The 24,066-nt window shown below is 43.8% G+C and overlaps 1 protein-coding gene across 1 annotated transcript in view; it reads left to right on the forward strand.

Moving 5' to 3' along the window:
• Positions 1-24,066, forward strand: part of LOC135217661 (DNA repair protein RAD51 homolog 2-like) — a 198,034-nt gene that overhangs the window by 167,256 nt on the left and 6,712 nt on the right. Inside the window, 1 exon segment of the mRNA XM_064253628.1 lies at positions 15,579-15,633. Coding sequence (XP_064109698.1) covers positions 15,579-15,633 — 55 coding nt within the window.

A 24,066-nucleotide genomic window follows, 5' to 3' on the forward strand; every position in this document is an offset into this window, starting at 1 on the left:
AAGATTCCCCATCGGTGCATTTTTAGATATAAATCTATTATGATGAGAACGATTTAGATTGTTTGTCAATCGAATGAATTCTATGGATCTCGTTGAGTGATAAAGCATATATGTATGACTTTTAAGCTTCTAGCTCCTACCATGCTTAGGACAAATCGCCTTAGGACTACGTATGGCAAGGCATAGACACATACCAAATTTATGCTATAATGGTCAAGTGAAATTTCCTAAATTAATACGGTTTACCTTAATGTAACAGTATTATAGAGGATTCTATTAAGCTAGAGTATGAGTTATATGATGCTATCGTGTCTTCGAGAAGTGATCGGAGAAGCATATCTTTATTGGTGGATTGAGAGTAGGATAGAACATTTTTCTTCGTGTTAGAAGAGGTTTCCATGAATTACCAGTACCCTTCTAGGACTTTCCTAGGAAGGAATAGGTTTAAAAGAATTGTTTAGACGACACCTATTTAGTTTCTAGACTTGTCGAAGTCTCGTTAGCTTAATTATGCTTATATAAAAACTCCTGAAGTTCGATAATAATTTATAAGATTCCTTTATTTAATATAGTAACTGGCAACTATGGAAAAGAAGGCCGAAGACTGCTTTCGCTTTGACAAAACCAAACCAAACGCAGTCGCAGTCAACAATCTTGTTCTCAGTCGTGAGAGGTCGTTTACAGTGCTCTCTCCTGCGGAATGGGATAACTAAACCGTATCTCTTCCCTACAATCGTGGTCTTAGCCTCGGATTGAGGGAATACTGAAGCTATCATAAATAATATAGTGTCTGCCTTTTGTTAGGAATCTTTCAATAAGAAGGATATTACAACCTTTCAATGCTGTTTACCGTAGGTAACATGATTAAAGGATTCTAAATGCAGCAGAACATGATATTATTTAATGCACTCATACTTACGAAAGCATGGCTTATTAGAATACATACTTAGTGAGAAGAGAGATGTAATAGAGATTCACTTCAAGACTACGGTATGGTTAAGTCTTTCGAAAAAGGACACAACCGTATTTAGAATCGGATATTGCGCAGAAGTTGTATGAGTCGGATGGGAAACATTCTTTTAGTGGGAAATGGTTTCCCTGAATGATGATACTACGTATATAAAAGTGTTTTTCATAATAAGACGGAATTAACATATGAAAGGATGTCGGGTACCATAAAGACACAGATGTTCTGGCACATAACATAAAGATAATTAGTAGGAGGCGCCAGCCTGGCGCAGATGCGCCACCCTGGCGCGGGTTGCGCCGGCCTGGCGCAGTTTTGCGCCAGCCTGGCGCAAGTTGCGCCAGCCCTGGCGCAAGTTGCGCCTGGCGCAAATTGCGCCAGCTTGGTGCAATAAGCCTAGAGCACCATCCAAAAATATTTCTCGTTTTGAAGGCGAGTTATTAATAAAATAAAAGCAATACAAGAATTTGCGAGTCCGTGAGAACCTCGATCGACGATAATATACATAGACCAAATAAAACCAATTACTTAAAGCTAAGGGAAAAACATGCTTTAAAAGGGGTAATGAAAATAAGGGCGAAAAATATAAAACGCAATGGAGGCCACTCGACTGAGAGTGGGCGCAACAAGGAAAAATTACTTGCTCACCGACAAAACGAAACAAACGGTAAGCTGACGAAAAGAAAAAGGGGGAATTCTTGAATGGAAAATACCAAACTAAAATAAAAAGGGGGAAGGGGGGAACGATAGATAAACAATAAAAAGAACAGATAGCTATAAAAAAAGCGTGCAACGCTGGGAGGCTATCGATAAGAATGACGCCGCAGTCCCCTTCAACAGGGTAGCTGGGTGTGACCTATAGGTCGGCTCCCCGTTTTCAGGGTCTTTTGATGAGGAAAAGGCTAATTGGAGGGGTTACTGTGGTAGTGTTTAACACTCGCCCCAGTTCTATACGGACACCTTTTATTTAGTGAGCGAGTCAGAGACTTCTGACATGTCCAATTTAGCAGTTCTCTGGTATCATAGCAATATTTTACTAGAAATAGTGCTAAAGAGGACACATTTCACTGGGCGACACGGCTTCCTCGCGCCCAGAAAAATAGATTTTTCCTACGTCAAAATCCCTTAAGTATGTCTAACATTTATTGCAAAGAGTTGTGAGAACCTGCGAGAAGTCTTCTTCATAGATCTCTTAGCAAGAAGAAGACGAACAGTCTTCCTGTAGACTGCTTCCTTTCCTCAAACCATCCGCCATAAGGAATCATAAGCGCCAGCCAGACGCCTGGCTCTAACAAGAAATAATTAGTTAATAGATATACCTTAAGAGCAAATTATGCTTTCCTACATAGAGCTGGGAAGTTACTCAGTCCCCTCGCACTGGAAGTGGTCCTTCTCGTTCAGGAAAAAAACAAAAAGGGGGGGGGATACGGAAGAATTAACCGAGGAAAGAATAATTCCCCTTCCGATATACTCGTATTAGAGGAAAATTGAGAAGAAACATCCAACTATGGAAGTACTGTAGAATTATAGGATTCCTTTACAGACGCACCTCTTCTTATTTTGATATCGAGATTTCCTGACCAAGGTTGCGAGTAATAGGCCATAAAGGCTCCAGCCAGGCTTTAACCAGGCGATAGGCGCCAACCAGGCACGAGCGCCAGCTAGGCGCGAGGCGCCAGCCAGGCGCGAGGCGTCAGCCAGGCTCGGAGTAGTGCCAGGCTTTAACCAGGCGATAGGGCGGGCCAGCCAGGCGCAAGATATCAGGATCTCCAATTTCTCAGTATTTGGAGATAGACTTTCCAAGAGTTTCCTCTTTGAGAACTGACACAAAAGATCAGTTTTTTTTCCTGACAGTGACACAAGTTGTCGCACCAGGCGGCCGTGGCCCTTCTCAGGATTAACTGAAATTGCGGAAGTGCTCTCAAAACAAGAACAGACTTCTCATGTCAGGTAACATAGTGGTCGCGTGAGCGACTTCTTTCCTGGCAAGAGGAGTTGTTTTGGGAGAAACTCTTTTTGCCAGATCAACCCTCTACTGACAATTATTCTAGATATCGCACAGGCGAACATAGTACGTTGTCAGGATAAGTGGGTTCTTCTGCTTTATAGACCTTTACATGGTGAAGAGAACTGATATCTTTAGAGGTCTCTCGCTTTCCTCAACCTTATGAGACAAGGGATAGAAAATATATCGGACTCATAAGTTAATCTGGGTGCAGGTTTTAGAAAGACCTTGGCAACCCCTTTTTTATTGCACGTTTCGGCTAGTCCCTTGAACCATGCAGCTCCTCTTTCTCCTCTTTCATTGTTATTAACAGGATGGTATATATCCTACTCCCATGTAAACATATAACAAGGAAGACCTTGTAATGTTTTGGTACTGGAAAGACGTAGGAGCTCTCAGTATTGGGTGAGAGGCCTCTTTCAAGTATCTGAACCGTACATTACGGCCTGATGTCCTAGGATAGGAATCTTGAATGATTCTCCTCGATCCTGGATCAGTTAGTAGGAGAATAGGATAATAATAATTTGTTTGCAGAATAACGATGATAGAATTTTTTTCCCATTCTCTTTCGTTGCCCAGGCACGAGGACAGGAAGAAAGAATATAAGAGAGAGGTAGCAATATACTCCATCTTTATGTTATAGAAAGGAGAATAAATTTAGTCTTTTTTCCCCTAAAAGATAAACTCTTTACAGAATGTAAGACAAAGGGCGTCAAAGAAAGAGAGGATATATGTTATGCCTCATTTTAGACTTAGTGAGGTTGGATTCTCAGAGGTCACGTTCTTCTCACAGCAGGTTTTGGAAGTCTTTTCCAAGACAGTCTGAATATCTTTAACATCTATTTTAAATGGACCTTAACAACCTCTCCACTCTGAGTCTGTCTGCGTGCAGAACTGACCAGAAGTGGACATGAATGAGAGGATGTTTCAAGGTAAATGACAGTAGTCATGGATAAGATATATAATTACTGCAGATCGTGCTTGAGGGAATGAGGAAACTGTCCTCTTCCGATACCTCTGTGAACCACATAGCGGTTTTTTCTTCCCTTTCAGAGGGAAGAATTACCTTTGTATATATGCTATCAAAGAACGCAGTAAAAGGCTATACTCTGTCTCTATAAAGGGAATTGGAGATAGCCAGAGCATTAAGATCTTCGGGATCTTACACAATACCTCTATACGACAAGACTTGGAGATCTTTATAGTTACAATGGGATCCTATTTGGGCCTCAGATTCCGTGTTCTGACAAGATGGAACTGCTCCTCATCAATGTCTTCTCTTGGTACTAATCGACCAAAGGACGAGTGAGATTTTGGGCTTGGAATCTGGAATCAAATTCTAGAAAGACTCGGCAATGGGTTCCTGCCGGCATGGGATGTTTGGCAAAAGAACTATAAACCTTTTATTCCTGGATCAACGCTTTCAGATAAAGGATTCGTTGTCCAGGCAATGTATTTACGTTGTTATCTACAAAAGAAGATAAGATTTAAACGTTTGATGACAGAGTCTTTGGAATACAATGAGGGCTCAAACTACTTCCCAGATGGTTCGAAGAGATATATTTAAAGAGCTAGAAATCGGGAATCCTCCCAATTTCAGCTCAGAGTCTCCTTAAACTTCCAGGCTCTTTCCCTGCCTTCGTGCAAGGATAGGGAAGATTTTGCAACGAGAGAACTCGTCAACATGTAGGAAGAGTGCTCGTTAGCAACTGAAGTATCAAGTATGATCCTCCTCGGAGGAAGACTGGTCTCTCGGACTATTAGATTTCCTATCGTCTACTGGATGTAGCCGACTAAAATTACCTCCCCTTGTTGCAGAGGCCATAAGCTCAAAGTGAAAGAATTTCTTCCACCCTTTTCCTTTCTCCTGATAAACGATTGTGGATGTTCAGACTTTCGGACAATGTAGCGCCAATCAGGGCGCCAAATGCCAAACAGGTGTAAAGACGCCAGAGCAAGACAGTCCAATTAAACACTGTCATTGTCTGATGAGGGAGAAGGAGTAGGCCTCCAATCTGGCGCAGATGCGCTAGAGGCGAATGAATCAGGCAAATAAAGTGTCCGAGGTGGACATCGCCAGTTTTTCATCGAGACTCTTGACAAGCTGGAATCTCCAGCAAGTGGGGAGAAGTCAGCAGGCGCGAGGAGCAGGCCAGGCGCGAGGCGCAGGCAAGCGAAGCACCAGCCAGGAACGAGGACGCCAGGCAGGCGCGTGGAGGCGGCCAGGCTGGCGCGAGGCACAAGCCAGGGCGCTAGGCGCAGCCCAGGGCGGCTAGGCGACAGCCAGGCGCGAGACGCCAGGCAAGGCGCGAGGCGCCAGGCTGGCGCGAGGCTCCAGCACCGGCGCGACGGCGCCAGCCAGGCGCGCGGCGCCATCCGTCAGGGGCGACGGCTCAGTCAGGCGCGCTCGAGGCTCCAGTCAGGCGCGAGTGGCGACCAGCCAGGCGCGAGGCGCCCAGCCAGGCCGCGATGGGGAGGCCGCCAGTCAGGGGCGAGAGCTCAGTCAGGCTGCGAGGATCCAGTCAGGCGCGAGGCGCAGCCAGGCGCGAAAACGCCAGCAGGCGTTGAGGCGACAGCAGGAGCGAGGCGGCCCGGCAGGAGCGAATGGCGCCAGCAGGGGCGAGGCACCAGGCAGGCGCGAGGCGCCAGCCAGGGGCGAGGCGGCCAGAACAGGCGCGAGGCGTCCAGGCCAGGCGCAAGCCAGGCTCTGGGCTTCATCTAGAAGAGATCTGTTGCAAAGAAAGCCCTGGTCTTGGAAGAGTGGATCTCTAAAGCACTTCTTGAGTAACTTGACGTTTCCTTCAAACAGCTAAGAATTAAAAGCGCTTGAAGTGCGAGCTTTTAACAATTCTTGTTCTTTCCATAACAATATGTCGTGAGAGTCAGATTAGCTGTATAACGGGAGATGCCAACTCTGTGTTGACTTCTCTTTGCACGAAGGAGATCAAGTGGGCCTATGAGAGATCCTTCTCTCTTTGTTATACGTGTCCACGGATGCGTTGCTGGGATAGGGAGCCGACACTGATTCTTAACTAGTGAATTAAAATTTTTTATTTTTTATTTTTTATTTTTAACATAAGTGTATTATTTTCTGGGGTTATTTGAAATGAGTTTGGGGATAGCTCTTTTCAAAATTAAGCACAAACCCTCGTGTTAGGATCAGGTGATCGGGATCGGTGTTGTGCTCCTTAAATTATGCCAATAGGCATTGGTGTATTGTCATGTAAGTGGATAAGGACCCCATTGACAAATGACCACTAGATTCTGTCAAGTAAGTGGATAAGACCCCATTGACAGATCTACAAGAACTCTTAGCCATAGGTCACATCCTCGCTGAGGCTCTTGAGACGAAGCAGACTACTAGCAATAGCTAGGAAGTCGACCCACCCTTCGTTCTAAACACATAGGAACCAAAAGGTTTATTTATTTATTACCTACAAACCGTATGTTGTTTACCTGTCTATTCAGTAATAGCTGTCTTTTACCCTCCACCAATGGTGTGAATCAGCTATGTATATATCTGACAGGTAAGTTGAATGTATGAAAATGATATTGTTATGATACAATAAAGTTTTATACATACTTACCTGGCAGATATATACAATTAAATGGCCCTCCCCAGCATCCCCTCAGGAGACAGCTGGAAGAAAAATAGAATTAGAAAACGGGTATGGTTCCTAATCCCGCACCAAGCATCGGCGGGGGGTAGATCACCTGACCTACCTGCCGCGTGTGCCGCGAAATTCGAATTTCTGTCGGACGACAGAGTAAAAGCTATGTATATATCTGCCAGGTAAGTATGTATAAAACTTTATTGTATCATAACAATATCATATTTATGATACTGTGAATGTGTTTACTCACACATATGTGTCATGTTAAGGTAACTTGGCACCAACAGTCTAAATAGAACAGGTTAGCCAGAGAGTCCCAAATCTATGTAGTTTGCCCCATGGTCTGGGAAAGAAGCTTGGTCCTACCCAAAACCCCTATTCATTATTTTTTTTCTCCCTCTCTCTCTAAAATGTTAATGCTGAGAATTGATTTTATTTGACTTTTCTATGCACAAAGATAACTGTTACATAGGTTAGTAATTCTATTGTTTTTATTACAAGACAAACCTTGAGAAAACTGCGATTGTAAGGGAAATGAAACAGCGCTGCCTTATTGAAAACTAGTTTATTAAGTTGTAATTTTATTTTGTTCTAATTTCTCTCTTACATCTTGTGTCATGTTCTTTATCAAATTAATAAGATATTTCATCCTAAAAATATATAAACATTTTAGCAAATTGGTACTTGAGACACCTAATCAAGCATAGCAGCCCTAGCTGATGAAACTGTAGGATAGTAGTGCTGTCTGTGAGAAAAAGTGAAAAGGCTTTCTTGCAAGATCATCAGTGAATGTCTTTCCCAAAAATGTGGTAGCAAAATGTTGCATAAGTTATAATGAATATATTAATATTGTATTTGTTCTGTTGCACTTTTGCATGCATAACTATTAGTTGGTGTTATTTCTGTGCAGTATCACTGAAATTTTGACAGAAAAGTTTTCCTGTAATCACATCGATGTAACTGCATGCTTATCAAAGATTCATGTATTCCGGCCATCATCTGCAGAGGATTTCTCCAATTTGTAAGTTATAGCAGTGCAGTGGATGAATTAAGTAAAGTTTTTTTTTTTCTGTGTGGGCAACTAAAAAGGAAGTGAATTTGTAATGTTCTATATGACCTTGTATTAATCTTAAAATTTTACTTTGTCATTTTCATCCTTCATTCATTCACTATTAATTAATAATTATAATGGTGATAATTTTCCAATTAAGACTAATGAGATTAAATAATATATTAATAATTATATATAATAATGGTACTGTACATATAATATAATAAGATTAATTCATATGGGTACTCACCAGTGATGATTGCTGACTGAAGATGATGATGAAGAATTAGCTGTGCAGTCCAATGAATGACAATAAAGATATGACTATACAGCAAAGCAGAGGAGTTACATCTCCTCTGGGGACACCTCTTCCCCTTCTGCAGGTGCCTCTTCAAGCACTTCTTCAGGGGCTTGGGGCAGGCACTTCTTCAGGGGTTCTGGGAGGCTTTGGAGGCTCCTTCATCTTCGATGAAACATGGGGTATAGGCAGTTGCTGTCGCTGCTTCTTAAGGCACCATTGCTGCATCAAGGGCATTTGAACACTTTGGAGTGTTCCATGTAGGGATCCCATATCAAAGCCAGCTCGTTGGTCATCCTCGAAAGTAAGGGTAGGCGTTCCAAAGAGAGCCCCTCATCCTCCTCTTCCTCCTCCTCCTTGTCCCTATCCCTTGAGTCTTCTTCCTTGCTAGCAGACTTCAATCAGCTCTTCCAAATCCTGGTCCATCAGAGGGTCAGAATGGGCATCAGTGAGGGTGCCTACTTCATTCTCAGTGATGTCATTGAAGCCTTCTCCACCAAGAATCCTTCCAAATTGGATTGCCTTATCAATGGCCAGGAGAAGCCCTTATAATCATGAACACACTCTGGTCACAACTACTTCCAGCACACATGGCAATCGTGAATTTATGCTAATACTCCATCGTAAATTCACTGTCAGCATCCATTACCTTCACAAGGTGCTCAAGGAATTTCTGGGTGTAGAATGCCTTGAAGGTCACGGATCATACCTTGGTCCATAGGCTGAAGAAGAGAGGTGGTCTTGGCAGGGAGGAACTCAAGCTGGCTTCCTTGTAATAAAGATCAATCAAGAGGGTGGCCACCAGCATTATCCATAATCAACACCTTGAACTCCATGCCCAAATTGTTGAGGTATTACTTAACTTCAGGGATGAAGTTAGACGTAAGGACTGGTAATTCAGGCCTTGGGGTTGTGCATTCAAAACGCAGTCAACAAGTGCTTGTTCTTATTCTTGAGGGCCCTGGCATTTGCAGCCTTGTAAAATGAGGTATGGTTTCAGCATGAAGCCTGCAGCATTGCCACACATTATGTGGGTAACCTTATCTTTCTGGGCCTTAAACCTTTCATGAGGTATGTCCATGAAGCCATCTTCTTCCAGAACAAGCCAGTCTTGTCCAAATTGAACACCTGTTCTGGATGGTAGTCCTTGTCCCAAATGATTTTCTTGAAGGTCACGGGATATTTTGCGGGCTGCTTCCACGTCGGCCAATGCCATTTCTCCATTCAGAGAAACACTCTTTAGTCAGAACCACCTCTGAAAATGGTGGAACCACCTCTTGCTGGCCTGAAAACCTTGAGGAGCTGATGATGGTTCTTCCTCCTCTTGCCTTCCGTGTCGCTGCCAGTCGAAGACTGCTGATAGAGTTGCCGTGCCTTCTCACAAAATGATATTGCAATACACTTCCTGAACACCTGAATTTGTCCTAATCCTACTTAGCCCGAACAGCTTTCAATTACCAATCCCACTAGTTGGAAATTTAAACAGCCAGTGTTACCAATGCTGCAGGTAAAATCTTGTCACTTGAGCTACCATCACAGACGGTTGGCAACGCTGACACAGGTGTGTGCCGATACTCCTACCCTCATCAATTTGCTTTTTTGTTTTTGCGCTGCTATACGGTTTGTTTACCTTTCCGAGTTGCAAGGTTTAATCCTATTGCCTGACTCTTTCTCTCTGTATTTTGGATTGCTGGTGAAGACCTGGAGGTGTATTACCAGTTTTTTCTCCTGGATTTATGACTTCAGTTTGCTGCTGAGTTTCTCTTCCGTTATTCTTTTGACGTGGAAAGTTTGGATTTAGATCCGCTGGTTCAAGGGCTCGAGGCAGTCATCATGGACAAGTCCTCCTTTCACCTTCTACTATAGCACCTTCGGCTGCAACTTCGACTCCTACGACCGTGGAAGCTAGCGCTCATTGCTCCTGTTCTTCCTGCAACAGACGGACGAGTACCTTGAGACATGATAGACATCCAATCTGTCAGGTATGTAGGAAGATGAAGTGTGACATGCAGACTCGTTGTGATGAATGTTCAGAGGGGGGGGGGGGGGCTGGACGAAGAAGAGCATGGAGGATTACATCCGTCACCTTGCAAGTCATTGGCTAGTAAGGGGGGGCAAAAGGTGTAGTTAGATTCCTTCCCCTTGTTGCCCGTAGTTTCCCAGGCTTCCGTTACAGATCAGCTAAAGAGTTAGCGAGTTCAGAGGTAGTCAAACAGATAGAGGACAGGACTGCAAGTAGATGACAAATTTGACAACTAGTCTTTTTCAACAATTTTCAAATAGGGATAGCAGTCGTGTTATGATGTCTAATCCTTCCTTTTCAGCTCCCCTGTCTGTTCCAGAACCAGCCCTAATGAATGGGTGCTAAGGGTAATGGAGAACCACAAGCCTCTGAGTGGGTAGGTTCGTCTGCCCCCTCTGCCCCTTCAGCGCAGAGCAGGCAGTGAAGGATCCCCACCCCCCCCCCCCCCCCCCCCCCCCCCCCCACCCCCCCCCCCCCCCCCCCCCCCCCCCCCCCCCCCCCCACCCAACCCCCTTGTAGTGTTGATGATAAAATTAATGTTGATAATATAGTCAAGATCAGGACCTAGGCGTCACAAAGACGGTAAGGTACAAATTAGGCAGTGAGGAGAAAATAGCAGATGTGCAGTTGTTCTCCTGGACGGGTTCAGGTTTCAGATCCGAGTGGAACTGTGCACAGGCAAAGTTTTGCCGTCATCACTTCTTTTTCGGTTTGGTTCAAGTCTCAAGTTAGTGTTTCAGTTCCTGTAATGCAGAATCCTTTTGCCTTAGCTCCTAACTCTTCTGACTGTTCTGAAAAAAACTACTTTAGTTTTCCCCCTTCTCCGCTTTTTCCTACTCCTTCATCCAGTAAGGCGGATTCTGGTGTGTATTTCTTGGCTTCCAAAAGTGGCTTGTGCGATCTGCAACTAGATGTGGCGGATCTTCTGTGGCGGTCAGAAGAAGTGAATCTGACACCCAGAAGATCTGTTGACTCCTCTTCCCATTGTTCATTATGTTATACAGATGCCTCAGATCAAGGTTGGGGAGCAACCTTGGAAACTCAGACTTTAGGCCTCTGGAGGGATTGGGAATGAGAGGAATCAATAAATCTTTGGGAACTCAGGGCTATAGAGGAAGTCCTCAGGTGCTTTTCAGCCCACTGCACAACAGAGTAGCGGGGCTGTTTTGCGACAACGTAACTGCCTTTTCGTACCTGAAGAACTCGGGGGGAACAAGTTCAGTAGAACTCAATACTATAGCACAGAGTCCTGACATGGTGCGAAGAACGAAAAGTCTCTCTTCTTCCCCAATTTGTACGGGGAGTCTCAACGTACTGGTGGATCGTTACGTAGCTCTCGTCAGGTATTAGGGCGAGAGTGGACGTGGCTGAGGAAGGTAGTACGTCAAGTTCTCCGGAAGTGGCCAGCAACAGTGGACTTTTGAACCAATTGAAGCTCTAACAATAAGACAGCTGATTAAGAAAGTGCTTTTTCTTACGGCCTTAGCTACAGCTGGAAGGATGGGCGAGCTCAGGCAGTTTCTAGGCTAGTTTCCTATATAGGGAAATGATATGTATTTGTCTTTTCCTTCTGGAATTCATGGCAAAGACGGAGTCGGAAGTAATACCTTCTGCTTTTGTTTTAGGGTTCTTTCTCTGCAAGAGTTCATTGCTGGAGATTCAGTGGAGATATTCTTTATGGTCTGGTGCGAATATTAAAACGTCTATTTGTCAAAGGTTGAAAAACTTCGTCCTCGTCCACATACACTATTTGTCTCTGCGGAATCCTTCCCACTGCTGTCAAAAAATGCAAATAATTTTTAAGGGAGGTGATATCCCAGGCTTCGAGTTCTTCTTTGTTGTCCTCAAGCTCGGTACTACCCCAAGCGCACAGTATTCAGAGTATTGCCACTTCATCTTCCTTTCTAAAGAATTATTCAGTGTCTTCTATTCTGGAGGCAGCTACTTGGAAGTCCATCTCAGTGTTTACTTCTTTTTTACTTAAGAGACGTTCATGTTACCTCTTCGGAAGGTTATTCTCTTAGTCCGTTTGTTGTGGGTAAAACTCTATTGTCAAGGGTGTGTTCATGTTAGCTGAAGTAGTATTCTCTTAGTTCAGAGGTTTCTTTAGGTTAGCCAGATAGTAAATTCCTTTTTAATCTGTAAGAATCTTAGGGTAGCCAGATAGTATAAGCACATAAATGCAGTTCGAGTACGTTCTAAGAATCTTAGTCTTTGATAATCTCCCTACGAGAGTCCAAGAGGGTGCTCTGGTAGGTTAGGCTCTTTCATCGGTGCAGAGATACTTCGTCGCTCGTCAGTCGTCGGTCCTTATCCACAACCCAGGGGGTGGGGTTTACCCCAGGAAAGGAAGCGGGCTCTGCACTCTGCTTCTTCCCCTCCATACATGAGAGGCTCTGAATAGCCACATGGGAGGTTCATCGTACTCCTCCATACATGAGAGGTTCTGACGAGCCACTTGGGAGGTCAACAGACTGAGACAGTACTGACCTGACTGACAATCAAAGTACTCTCCAGCATGTCTCTTCACCAAAAGCAGTGACTGATAAGGTGAGTGCATGACTAAAAACAGACTTCCTATGCAGAGTAGATAGGAGAGCTACCATCTCTGTGGTTGTAAAGGGGAGTGCAATAGAATTGATCCCTCCTCTAAATATTCTTAATCGGACAAATTCAGGTGTTCAGGGAGTGTATTGCAATATGAAGTGTTCATAATAAAATTAATATTGTAATACCTGAACACCTGAATGAATAAAGCAATTGACGAACCGGTAGGAGTATTGGCACACGCCTGTGTCAGCGTTGCCAACCGTCTGTGATGGTAGCTCAAGTGACCAGATTTTACCTGCAGCATTGGTAATGCTGGCTGTTTAAATTTCCCACTTGTGGGATTGGTAATTGAGAGTTGTTCTTGCTAAGTGGGATTAGGGCAGGCTAAGTGGGATTAGGGCAAATTCAGGTGTTCAGGTAAGTGTTACAATATTAGTTTTATTATGAAAACTTCATGTTGGTGTTGAAGGGATGTTCTTTTTACAGCAGTCCTTTATCCATACCACCAATGCCGACTCCATCCTCACAATGGTCTTCTCATGCACTGTAGAAACTTTTTTGAGGCCTGTCTTTTCTCTGCCTCTTTCTTCTTGATGTAGTGGATGGTACTCTCATTCACTCCACAATGGCATGCTACAGCTGCATATCACTTCTCTTTGTCAACATATCCAGAAGTTGTACCTTCTCCTGGAGTGTCATGACCTTCTTCTGGGACTTAGGCTCTTTTCCAGAAGCCTTAGAAGAAGCAGAGCATTTAGGAGCCATCTTAGGGCACAATTACACTGATTAAAACTGTAAAGAGCAATGCATAAAGTACACAGATAAATAGCAAAACTAGCCCAGTAGAAGCACATGCTGTGATCTAACAGTCTTGGGGATAGACAGCCAATCAGCGCCAAGGAAAATGAATGGTGCTCCTGGATTGCCTACTTTACAACTGCCAGCTTTTAGCATGTCAAGTAGCATCGCACCTAGGGATCTCAGCATCCCAAGATGCATTCTTGTTTTTTGTGGTTTGTATTTAGCTTAGGGTAAACATTTTTTAAGAAAAAAAGAATAATTTTATTGATATTTTGCTGTGTTTTCATTAATATTATGGTAATATCTGAAAATAATATTTTTATCATAAAGTATTTAATCACAAACAATAACATGAAAATAGAATGACTTTGACAGATTCCGTAGGCGTAAAACATAGTTCCTGTTGTTGTGCAAACTACCTACGTATATTACAGTATTTTAGATATGCTCTATTATCATCCTAAAACACTTTAATATCATTGCAAAATCATCTGACTACACAACAAAATTTCAATAAAGTGTACAGTATGCACAGAATATCAGTGTTGTTATATGCAGTACCTTGTACTGTATACAGTGCACAAATGACCCAGCATCTCTGCCCAGCTTCCCAGTTCACTGTGTGTTTGCTTCTAGTGTTCATGTGGTGTGTATTGATGGTGACTTCATGTATCTTTCTGAATGTTGATTCTTAATGATACCTCTAGGGCCCTACTTTTTCTGTGGTTATGGGAATGAGTTTAAGCGTCAGAGGATGGTCATGATGCATGAGGAGAGGACAGAAGTTATTGATCTTGTATTAGGGGAAAGCTTACCAGAGTAGCCGTCATTATGGCATGCCCAAGAGTGTCATCTGCTTGATCTGGAAGGAAGAAAATGTCGCCACCATTATTCACACACTCTGACCCCCAGACGGCAGATGATTTGGAACAATTCAGAGGACTATCCCAAATTCTAAGGGGAAAAAGGCAGGGAGCTGTAGAAGATGACAGATATAAGCATTTTTGTTTTTTTTAGAGAGGGTCTTTGTTGTTGAAATATATTAAAAAAAAAAATAGGCAGTTATAAGCATTATTGGATGGGGTTTTTTTCCAGTTTTATCGCAGATTTTCGGTGTTCACGGGTAGTTGTGGTCTCTATCCCCAGCAAATGCCAGGGGTTGACTGCATAAGTAAGTATATGTTTGAGTGTTTATATGCATATATGAATTTTTCTTAGCAGATGAATGGGTACATACATATTGCCTTTAATATTAGAGAACATCACATCAAATTAAATATGGCTTGCCTTCATTTCCTGAATATTTATTACCCTCAGAGTGAGTTCACTGGAAGACTGTGCAATAGAAAATGATGTTGGCTTGTTGATTATTGATTCCATTGCATCACTAGTACGGAGAGAAATAACAACAACTTCAAAAACGTCTATTTTTTTATGAGAGGAAGTCTTCAAGCAAACTTGGATGCTTGAGTTTTTAAAAGAGATTAGCTCAAGGCCCCTTAATATATGTGTTAGTATTAGTGCCAGTGTATTTTTTTTTTTCAAGTGTACAGTTTATTGGACGGGACTCAAGATAACTTTATCCAGAAAATGATGAAATAATACCATTATTTAGAATATACCACCCTTTTTTAAGTGCATGTCAATTATGAAATTTCATGCATTTCTTCAGTCTCTCTCTCTGCATATTAAGTAATTTTCTAATTTTGTCTCCCATGGTCCTTCTCAATTTCCTTAATTTCATCTCCACTTCCAATGTTTTGGGGCTACACAGAACAATATCATATGCTAAAATCATTCACTGTAAGATACAACATCAGTGACCATCCTTGATTCAGTTCATCAGGAAAATGTGTTTGGCATGCATTTTGAAAATGGTAATGATAGCACCCCCTTCCACTTTGTGGAATAGTCATATCTTTGGTGGTTCAGAGGAAATGGTTAGAAAAGTTTAAGTGTTAAATATATTGCAGCTGCAGGGAATCAATTAAAAACATTTGTGTAGAAGTAACCATAGTGCTGTTTGGGACTGTAATTGTAAATACAATATGAAATTTTGGGAATTGATCAGTTTTGCACTTTTTTGCATGAAATATTTGGTAAGCCTTTTTATATCAGACCTGTTGAAAGAATAGCTCTATAGTAGGTTTACAAAGAATTGTTTTGTTATTGGATGATTTGTATTTTTTTCATTTTCTAACTAATACATGCATACTTGTATTGCAGGTGATTTTGACAAACCAAGTAGCCACTGAAATAAGCTTAAATGATAGATATGACAAAAATTCCTCTGCAGAAAATGGAAGAAAGCTCATTGCAGGAAGGTAATTGTATAATTATGCTTTGTTTGCTAATTTACTTTGTATTATATTACCTTTACTGTGGGTGGCATGATTAATATTTTATATCAACATACCTTTATACTAATGAGGTAATATTCTTATTTCTGGGTTCGACCTGTGTCTACCGGTGAAAAGTTCCTGTAGCTCACTTTTCTAAGTATAAATAGATCCTAAATATACCAGAGAAAAAGCTAGCACCCAGAGGGTACCTTTCTTCTTGGTTTAGTTTCTATTAGAATGTTAAAAATGTACAGTACTTTCGATGTGAAGTGAAAATTTGGAAATGCAGCAACTCCTTCAGGCCACCAGAGCAATACAGCATCAAATATGTAATTCCACAAGTAAATAAATATGTAATAGATTGTATACAAAAGAATTAAGCTAATTAATCAGTTTGTAATGATTTTCGTTTTGGTTTTTCAGAGATTAGTGACTAAATCATCTTTCACACTTGTACTGATACATATTACTTTTCTTCAAGAAAATTGTTTCAATCTTTATGAAAGCAGTAGCTCTTCAAAAGTTGACCATAGAAAGGGAAGAAAGTTGCCAAAACTTTCAAAGAATGCTAGATGGCTTTGAATGGGGTGTTATGAGGCCATTTTCATAGGAGGGGACCCTTTCGTAGCTTTTCTCCAAAAACAGTGGGTAAAATAGTACACATCGAAAAGAAGCCATTTTTGGTAGAGAGAGAAAACTTTGAGGAAAGAGGTTAAATATAAACCAATGTTGTCACTTAAAAACTGGTAGGCTAACATCATACTTCTCATATCCACCATCTATTACAAAGAATTCTAGATTTGGAGGTTATTCAGTGAGACTCAACTTTTTCTTAACCTAATTTATTTCCTTAATGTCACGGAATGGAAAGTTCAATTTTCCTTATCATTATAATTCTTCAAAACTTATCCTCCTTTACTTAACATAGCCTGAATTAATACTACTGTGTCCATAACTTACCCTTCTACTCCTATCCAGCCTCGTTCTGCTACTGGTTCTCCTTAAGCCCCGTACACACTTGGAAACATTGTTTGGAAACAATGTTTGGAAATGGTTTCCAAACAGTTTGGAAACTGTTTCCAAACTGTATGCAAACAATGTTTCCAAACTGCTTACAAACTGTTTCCAAACTGTTTGCAAACCATTTCCAAACACCATTTCATGACCTGTTTCCCATCCAGAATGGGAAACACTGTGTGTGTGTGCGGCCGAGGCGACGATAAATTAGTACCTACTCGAGACTTGCAGTGATAACACCATGTGGTCTGCCGAGAAAAATCTAGAACTAATTGAATTGCTGCATTCATCCCCAACATTGTGGGATGTAACAAATGTGGATTACAAAAATAGAATTAAAAAGATTGATGCCTTGGCGGGGATAGCTGATACACTTTCTATAACTGTAATAGCCTTTCTGTATTTTGTATCCTTTCGAGATATACTGGGAGCCACCATCCGTAAAAGTAGTTCAAAGTCACTTGACCACATCCAAACAAAATTGGTGAAACCTCCACCATCTAATTTCAGTTCCGCCAAAAGCAAATCACCATAGGGTCCTTTTCAAAAAAATTCTTCACCCATATCTTTCTCTTTTTCTTGACCTCCCTTGACTTTATCAAAAGTGCTAAGTAAAATGCAGACGCTGCTGCAGCAACTTCTACACTCATCACAGGCATGACCACAACTGAGATGTGGACAGGAAACATTGTTTGGAAGTAGTTTACAAATAATTTGCAAACTGTTTCCAAACAGTTTGACAACTGTTTCCAAACTGTTTGGAATCAAGTTTTCAGAAACAGTTTCCAAACTGTTTGGAAATCGTTTACAAACATTGTTTCCAAACACTGTTTCCAAGTGTGTACGGGGCTTTATACTTCTAGCATTCCCACAATCCCAATTCATTCCAGTCACCTATCCCTCTCATAAAACTATTCAACATTTCTACCAAATAACCTACCACTGCATCACGATATTTCCCTTACTCTTACCTTTGCTTCATTCTTTCTATTCTTCCTTCATACGCTCTTCCCTCATTCCTCTTTTCTGACATATCTTCAAATTCAGTCCTCCATTAATTCCAATACAATACATATTCTATTTCAACCTCTCATTCTCCCACCCCATCTTGTACTTATGCTTCAAATTTATAACTTGTGCCACATGAACTGGAAATTTAGCCAGAAACTTTTTCACTAACATTTTATTATCTTATAATAGTTTGTTCCCCATTTATATTTTTTTTTTCAGGCTAGAGTTTCAAGTTGCTGAGCTTACATTGAGACACTTTCATTACTTCCCATTTGTGGGTCTTAAAATTCAGTTTTTGTTTATATCAGATTCCTCATTCACTAGTTTTACCTGTTCAATCATTCTTTCTTTTATGAACTCATACGTCTGTTTCCCTACACTCATAATTGTTTGATGAAAATCTGATAGCTCACTCCCAAACAATTCTTTCTATCCTTGCAGCCGCCAAAGCTTATTGTCTACATTTACTTTTTTGCACAAAATCTTTCATATTTCCCTTGAAAAAATTTTTTTGCTATATCCCTTGCTTTCAATATGTTCTAGTCCCAGTCTTTGGCACTTTAAACCTTAATAATATACTATGCAATTCTATCGCCCTTCGTCACTCGAACTCCCTGTCTCTCTATCACCTCTTCTCGTATCCAATGCACATCCATCCTCATTCGATGGCATATACAGTGGTCCCCCATATTCATGGGAAATGGGTATCAGACTCCCCCGCGAATAGTTGAACTCCCTATAAAAAGATTAAAACTGCCTATTTTGTTAGTTAAAACTCAAGAAAAACCAACTAGAAATTTTTATGCCTGGTTTTTTTAATAGTTTTATCACAAAAAGTACATTTTGTTCATGCAACTTACCTGACAGATATATATATAGCTGTAGTCTCCGAAGTCCGACAGAATTTCAAAACTCGCGGCACACGCAGTGGGCGGCCAGGTGGTAGTACCCATTCCCGCCGCTGGGAGGCGGATATCAGGAACCATTCCCATTTTCTATTCATATTTTTTCTGTCGCCGGTCGGTAAACAACTGTTTACAGACCTCCGCCTAGGATTTTTTGGATTGACTCGTTCTAAGTATCTGGATTGACTTTTGGTTATTGATTCTGGATTGTGGATTGGCATACGCGATAGTGGACTGTTTTTTTATTTGGGATTGCTTTCTGTGAACGTGATGTCTGGATCAAGTTCAGTGAGTTTCAGAGTGTGTGTGAAGAGTGATTGCAGGTGAGGCTACCTAAATCATCGGTAGATCCCCACACAGTATGTATGGGGTTTTGTAGGGGCTTGTATGTTTGTTGGATGATCGGTGCAATGAATGCAAAGGTTTGACCAATGATGGATGGAAGGTGTATGATTCCTATCGGCGTAAATTGGAACGCGATAGGATCAGGAGGGCTTCCTCCAAGAGCGGTTCTTCGAAAGGTAAGGGAAGTAACATTTCACCTGTATTAACACCAGTAGAATTTGCTTCACCTAATCCTGTGTTGTTGCCTGCGGGCCCTGATTCTGTGTCTGGAGAAGGTAATGCCCTTTCTCTGATTCTAGAGTCGTTACCGCACTTCAGAGTCCAAAGTGTTGGCCTTAGAAACCGGCTCAAGTAAAGTGTGTGATCGTGCCCCTAGTGTTGTGGAGGGGGCGTCAGATCGGCCCCATAATGCCTCTAGGCCTAGACCTCTATCGGACTCCCCAGGACTCAGGGAGTGGGGTATGTCGAAAGCTGCAAGAGGGTTACGGGGGCTCCCCACGATCTGGCGTCCCTTCGGCAGGACCTGTTGTTAGTTCCCAGGCTGCCAAGGAGCGTGCACAGGCTCGCATCCTTTTTAACAGGACTGTTTTTCGTCCTACCGAGGGCGCCCTCCCCACGCGGCAAGGGGTTGGAGCGCTCGGAGAGACCTGCGTCCGTTTTGAAAAGGACTTTTCCTCGGCGGGAGGACGCTTCACGTCCATTCTCTCCAAGTTATTTCGTTGCGGTCTTCACCTGCGTCGTATGACGCGTTTCCTCCGCAGAAGAGAGGTAGGACGTCATCTGAGGACGACGCTGAGAAGCGCTTCTCTCGCGCTTCGGAGAGGTAGGTAGCTGTACCTGTGAGAAGGAAGGAGGCGTCCCCTCGCCCCTCGTCTTCTCGCAGGTTCAGCCCTTCACCTCCTCTAGTTTCTTCACCAACGAAGAATATTCTTGTGTCTCTTGACCAGTTGTCAGCTTTAATGGCTCAGAAGACTCGCCCACAGCAGCAGTCGAGCTAAGCGTAGGAAGGACGCCAGGCTGCCTGTCAAGAGGACGAAGCAGTCCCCTTCTCCGTCTCCTCGTTCGTCTCTGTCTCCGCTTGCTTCTCCGTCGGAGCTTCCTCGAATTCGTTCTACTGGTAGGAAGTCTCGTGGACAGGACGCTTTTCTTCCTCTCGACATCCTGATCAGCTCCGCGCGTCAGGGGACGCCTTTGAGGACGCTCGGCAGGACGCCTTGGAGGACGCTTTGAGGTACGCTCGTCGGGACGTTTTGCTAGATGCTTTGCCTTTTGTGAAGGCTTTCGAGAGCGCCAGAAGGACGCTTTGAAAGCGAAAAGCTAGACGCTTTGAGCGGGAAGCATTAAGGACGCTTCTCTAGAGCGAGTTAGAGTAGCCTCTCTTGACACTCAGCGCTGTCAAGACGCTCTTCGTTCTTCAAGCTCTAAGGATCGACAGAAGGTCGGTCGCTTTGAAGAAGCTGCTACACCTAATCCTCGAAAGCCTTTGTTGAAGGCTAGACCCGTTGGGCGCACGCCCTCTCCAGAGGTGCAATCTCCTTTGCCTCTTAGGGAGGAAGGAGAGCTTAGTAGTCCGGCGGACTCAGTTGAGGAGGAGCAGCCTTCGGTTTCGTCTGTGTCAGATTATAAAGTGCTGGTTCGACTGCTACGCTCGTCTTTTGGAGACAAGTTTCCAAGCCAGAAGCTCCCAACGTACTCCACCCTCTCAGTTTTCCGTCCAATCTAAGGTTCTTGCAAGGTCCGGAGTTTGTTGGAAATGAAAACTTCGTTGTCCACAAGAGAGGGGCTTTTAAGAAGTTTGGCAAGATTGGATGGAACGTCGGAAGGATCAGGGCAAGTCGACTTTCGCCCTTCCTCCTTCAAGACTCAGTGGGAAAGGCGGCATCTGGTATGAGACCAAAGGAGAAGTAGGAGTTAAGATCCCGTCGTCTTCCCAAGGGGACTTTGCTAGTCTGGTCGATGCTCAGAAGAGGTCCCTTTTATCGACTGCTAAGATTTCATGGATGCCAACGGAGATTGATCATCACATGAAAGGACTGTTAAGGACTCTCAAAGTCTTTAACTTTCTTGGGAGTCCTGGATCTTCAATCTAGGAGTCCTGCTCCTTTAAGTCTGGGGGAGCTGTCCAATGTGTTATCCTGCATGGACAAGGCCGTCAGGGATGGTTCGGAAGAGTTAGTGTCTTACTTCGGCACTGCTTTTCTCAAGAAGAGAGCGCTTTTCTGCAACTTTACGGCTAGGTCTGTTTCTACATCACAGAAAGCGGAGCTTCTCTTTGCGCCTCTTTCGAACCATCTCTTCCCCCAGGCTATGGTAAAGGACCTGGCAGTGAGCCTACAGGAGAAGGCTACCCAGGACCTCTTGGCCCAGTCTTCAAGACGTCCCGCAGTCCCTACTACGTCTTCTTTTGGACGACCACCTAGGAAGGTTAAACCCTTTCGTGGGGCTCCTCCCTCGAGAGCTGCTCCTCGAGGGAGAGGGCTTTCAAGAGGAAGAGCTTCTTTCAAGCCTAAATCCTCTAAATGAAAATCAAGTAGTCCTTCAGATGCCGGTCGGAGCCAGGCTGAAGTTCTTTGCGGGGGCTGGAGAGAGAGAGATACAGATGCGTGGTCCCTCAAGATAGTGGAACAGGGGTACAAGATCCCCTTTTTTGGACCCTCCTCCTCTATCCACAACTCCAGAGATCTTTCCCCGTCATATCAAGGGGAGAAACGTCAGATTCTTTTCGATCTTTTGTTAGATCAAATGATCGAGAAAAGAGCGGTGGAACAGGTCTTAGACCTGGGGTCACCAGGATATTACAACAGGCTTTTCCTGGTACCAAAGCAGTCGTCGGGGTGGCGTCCAGTCTTGGACATGAGCAGGCTGAAATCTTTTTTCATAGAAAAGAAAAAATTCAAGATGGAAACGCCGTCAGTCGGTTCTAGGAGCCTTGAGACCGGGCGACTGATGGTGTGTCCTTGGACCTACAGGACGCATACTTTCACGTTCCTATCCACCCTCTTTCAAGAAAGTTTCTGAGGTTTGTGAAAATACAAAGTTGGCAATTTCCGAGCCCTTTGTTTCGGATTAAGCACGGCTCCGATGGTATTTACCATGCTCATGAAGAACGTAGCGAGATGGTTACATTCTGCAGGGATAAGAGTGTCCCTGTATCTCGACGATTGGCTTGTCAGAGCATCGTCAGAAGAGAGGTGTCGAAGGACCTTCACTTCACGTTAGCCTTGGCGAGGTCCCTGGGACTTCTGGTCAACCTCGCAAAAGTCGCATCTGACCCCAACACAGTCCATCGTTGTATCTGGGGAATTCAGATGGATTCAGTGGCCTTTTTCGCGTTTCCGTTTCCGCTCCCAGAACGACCAGCTGCAAGGCTTAGAGAGAGTTTCGGCCTTCCTGGGGAAGGAAACTTGCTCGGCAAGGGATGGATGAGTCTGCTGGGGACCATTTCCTCGCTGGAAAAGTTTGTTTCCCTGGGAAGACTACACCTCAGGCCTCTCCAGTTTTTGTTCCTGGCAGAAGAATGGAGAGTCAAAGAGGATCCGGATGCGACCTTTATGATCACCGAATCGGTGAAAAAACCACCATCTAAGATGGTGGTTAGATCCTCGGAAGTTTCGAGAGGGGTTGTCCCTAAGCTTCTGAGCCCCGACCTAGTGTTGTTTTCCAACGGCCTCCGTGTCGGAATGGGGAGCAACACTAGGAGGGGAAGAAGTGTTCAGGCGCCTGGAGGGGGGAACAGGTGTCCTGGCACATCAATGTGAAGGAACTAGCGGCGGTTTTCCTGGCGCTACAGTTCTTCCAGCAAAAAGGTTGCAGAAAAAGTTGTCCAAGTCAACTCGGACAACACCACGGCCCTTGCGTACTAAAGAATCAGGGAGGTACACACTCCCGTCCTCTATTTTACTTAGCGAGGGAGATTTCTGCTGTGGGCAGATGCAAGGCGAATCAGGATCCTGACGAGATTTATCGCAGGAAGGAGTCCAGAAACGTTCAGAGGCAGAACCTTCCTCACAGCCGTACAGGATCAGATCTTGCCGGACCCGGAATGGACGCTGCACCAGGACGTCTGTCGGGAACTATGGAGACTGTGGGGACGTCCTTTAGTCGACCTATTTGCGACGTCGAGGACGAAGAGGTTGCCTCTTTATTGCTCCCCTGTGTTGGATCCGGGAGCAGTCGCTCTGTCTGGGACTGGACGAACCTGGACCTGTATGCCTTCCCGCCATTCAAGATCATGGGGAAGTCATAAGGAAGTTCGCGGCATCGGAGGGGACGAGGTTGACCCTGGTCGCCCCGATGTGGCCCGCGAAGGAATGGTTCACGGAGGTAATGTCCTTCCTCATAGACTTTCCGAGGACGTTGCCCTGGAGGAAAGATCTACTCAGACAGCCCCACTTCGCAAGATATCACCGAAACCTCTCCGCTCTGGGTCTGACTGCGTTCAGACTATCGAAAAGTTGGCCAGAGCGAGAGGTTTTTCTAAAGCAGCTGCGAAAGCGATCGCCAACGCAAGGAGGACTTCCTCGAGAGCTGTTTACCAGTCGAAGTGGGCTTCCTTCAGGGCATGGTGTAGAAAGGAGGGAATTTCCTCTTCCACTACCTCTGTGAGCCAGATAGCCGATTTCCTGCTATTCTTAAGGAATGTGCAGAAGCTAGCAGTCCCGACCATCAAGGGATATAAGAGTATGCTGTCAGCAGTCTTCCGACACAGAGGCCTAGACCTTACTGACAACAGAGATCTTCACGATCTCTTGAGATCGTTTGAGACAACCAAGATACCTCAGGCGAGGCCTCCTTCTTGGAACTTAGATTTAGTTCTAGACTGTTGATGTCGAGTCCTTTCGAGCCTCTCCATGCAGCGTCTCTTAGGAACTTGACGAAGAAGGCTCTTTTCCTAACTGCTCTGGCGGACGGCGAAGAGAGTTAGCGAAATTCAAGCCATTAGTAAGCAGGTGGGCTTCAAAGGTGACAATGCTGTCTGCTCTTTGAGTCCCACTTTCTTAGCGAAAAATGAAAAACCCGTCTAACCCTTGGCCAAGGAGCTTTGAAATTAAGGGTATGACAAGCCTTGTGGGCCAAGAACCTGAGAGAGCCCTGTGCCCTGTCAGGGCTCTAAAGTTTTATGTTCGCAAGACAAAGG

The sequence above is a fragment of the Macrobrachium nipponense genome, chromosome 7 (assembly GCF_015104395.2).
Source record: "Macrobrachium nipponense isolate FS-2020 chromosome 7, ASM1510439v2, whole genome shotgun sequence".
NCBI classification, from domain to species: Eukaryota; Metazoa; Arthropoda; class Malacostraca; order Decapoda; family Palaemonidae; genus Macrobrachium; species Macrobrachium nipponense.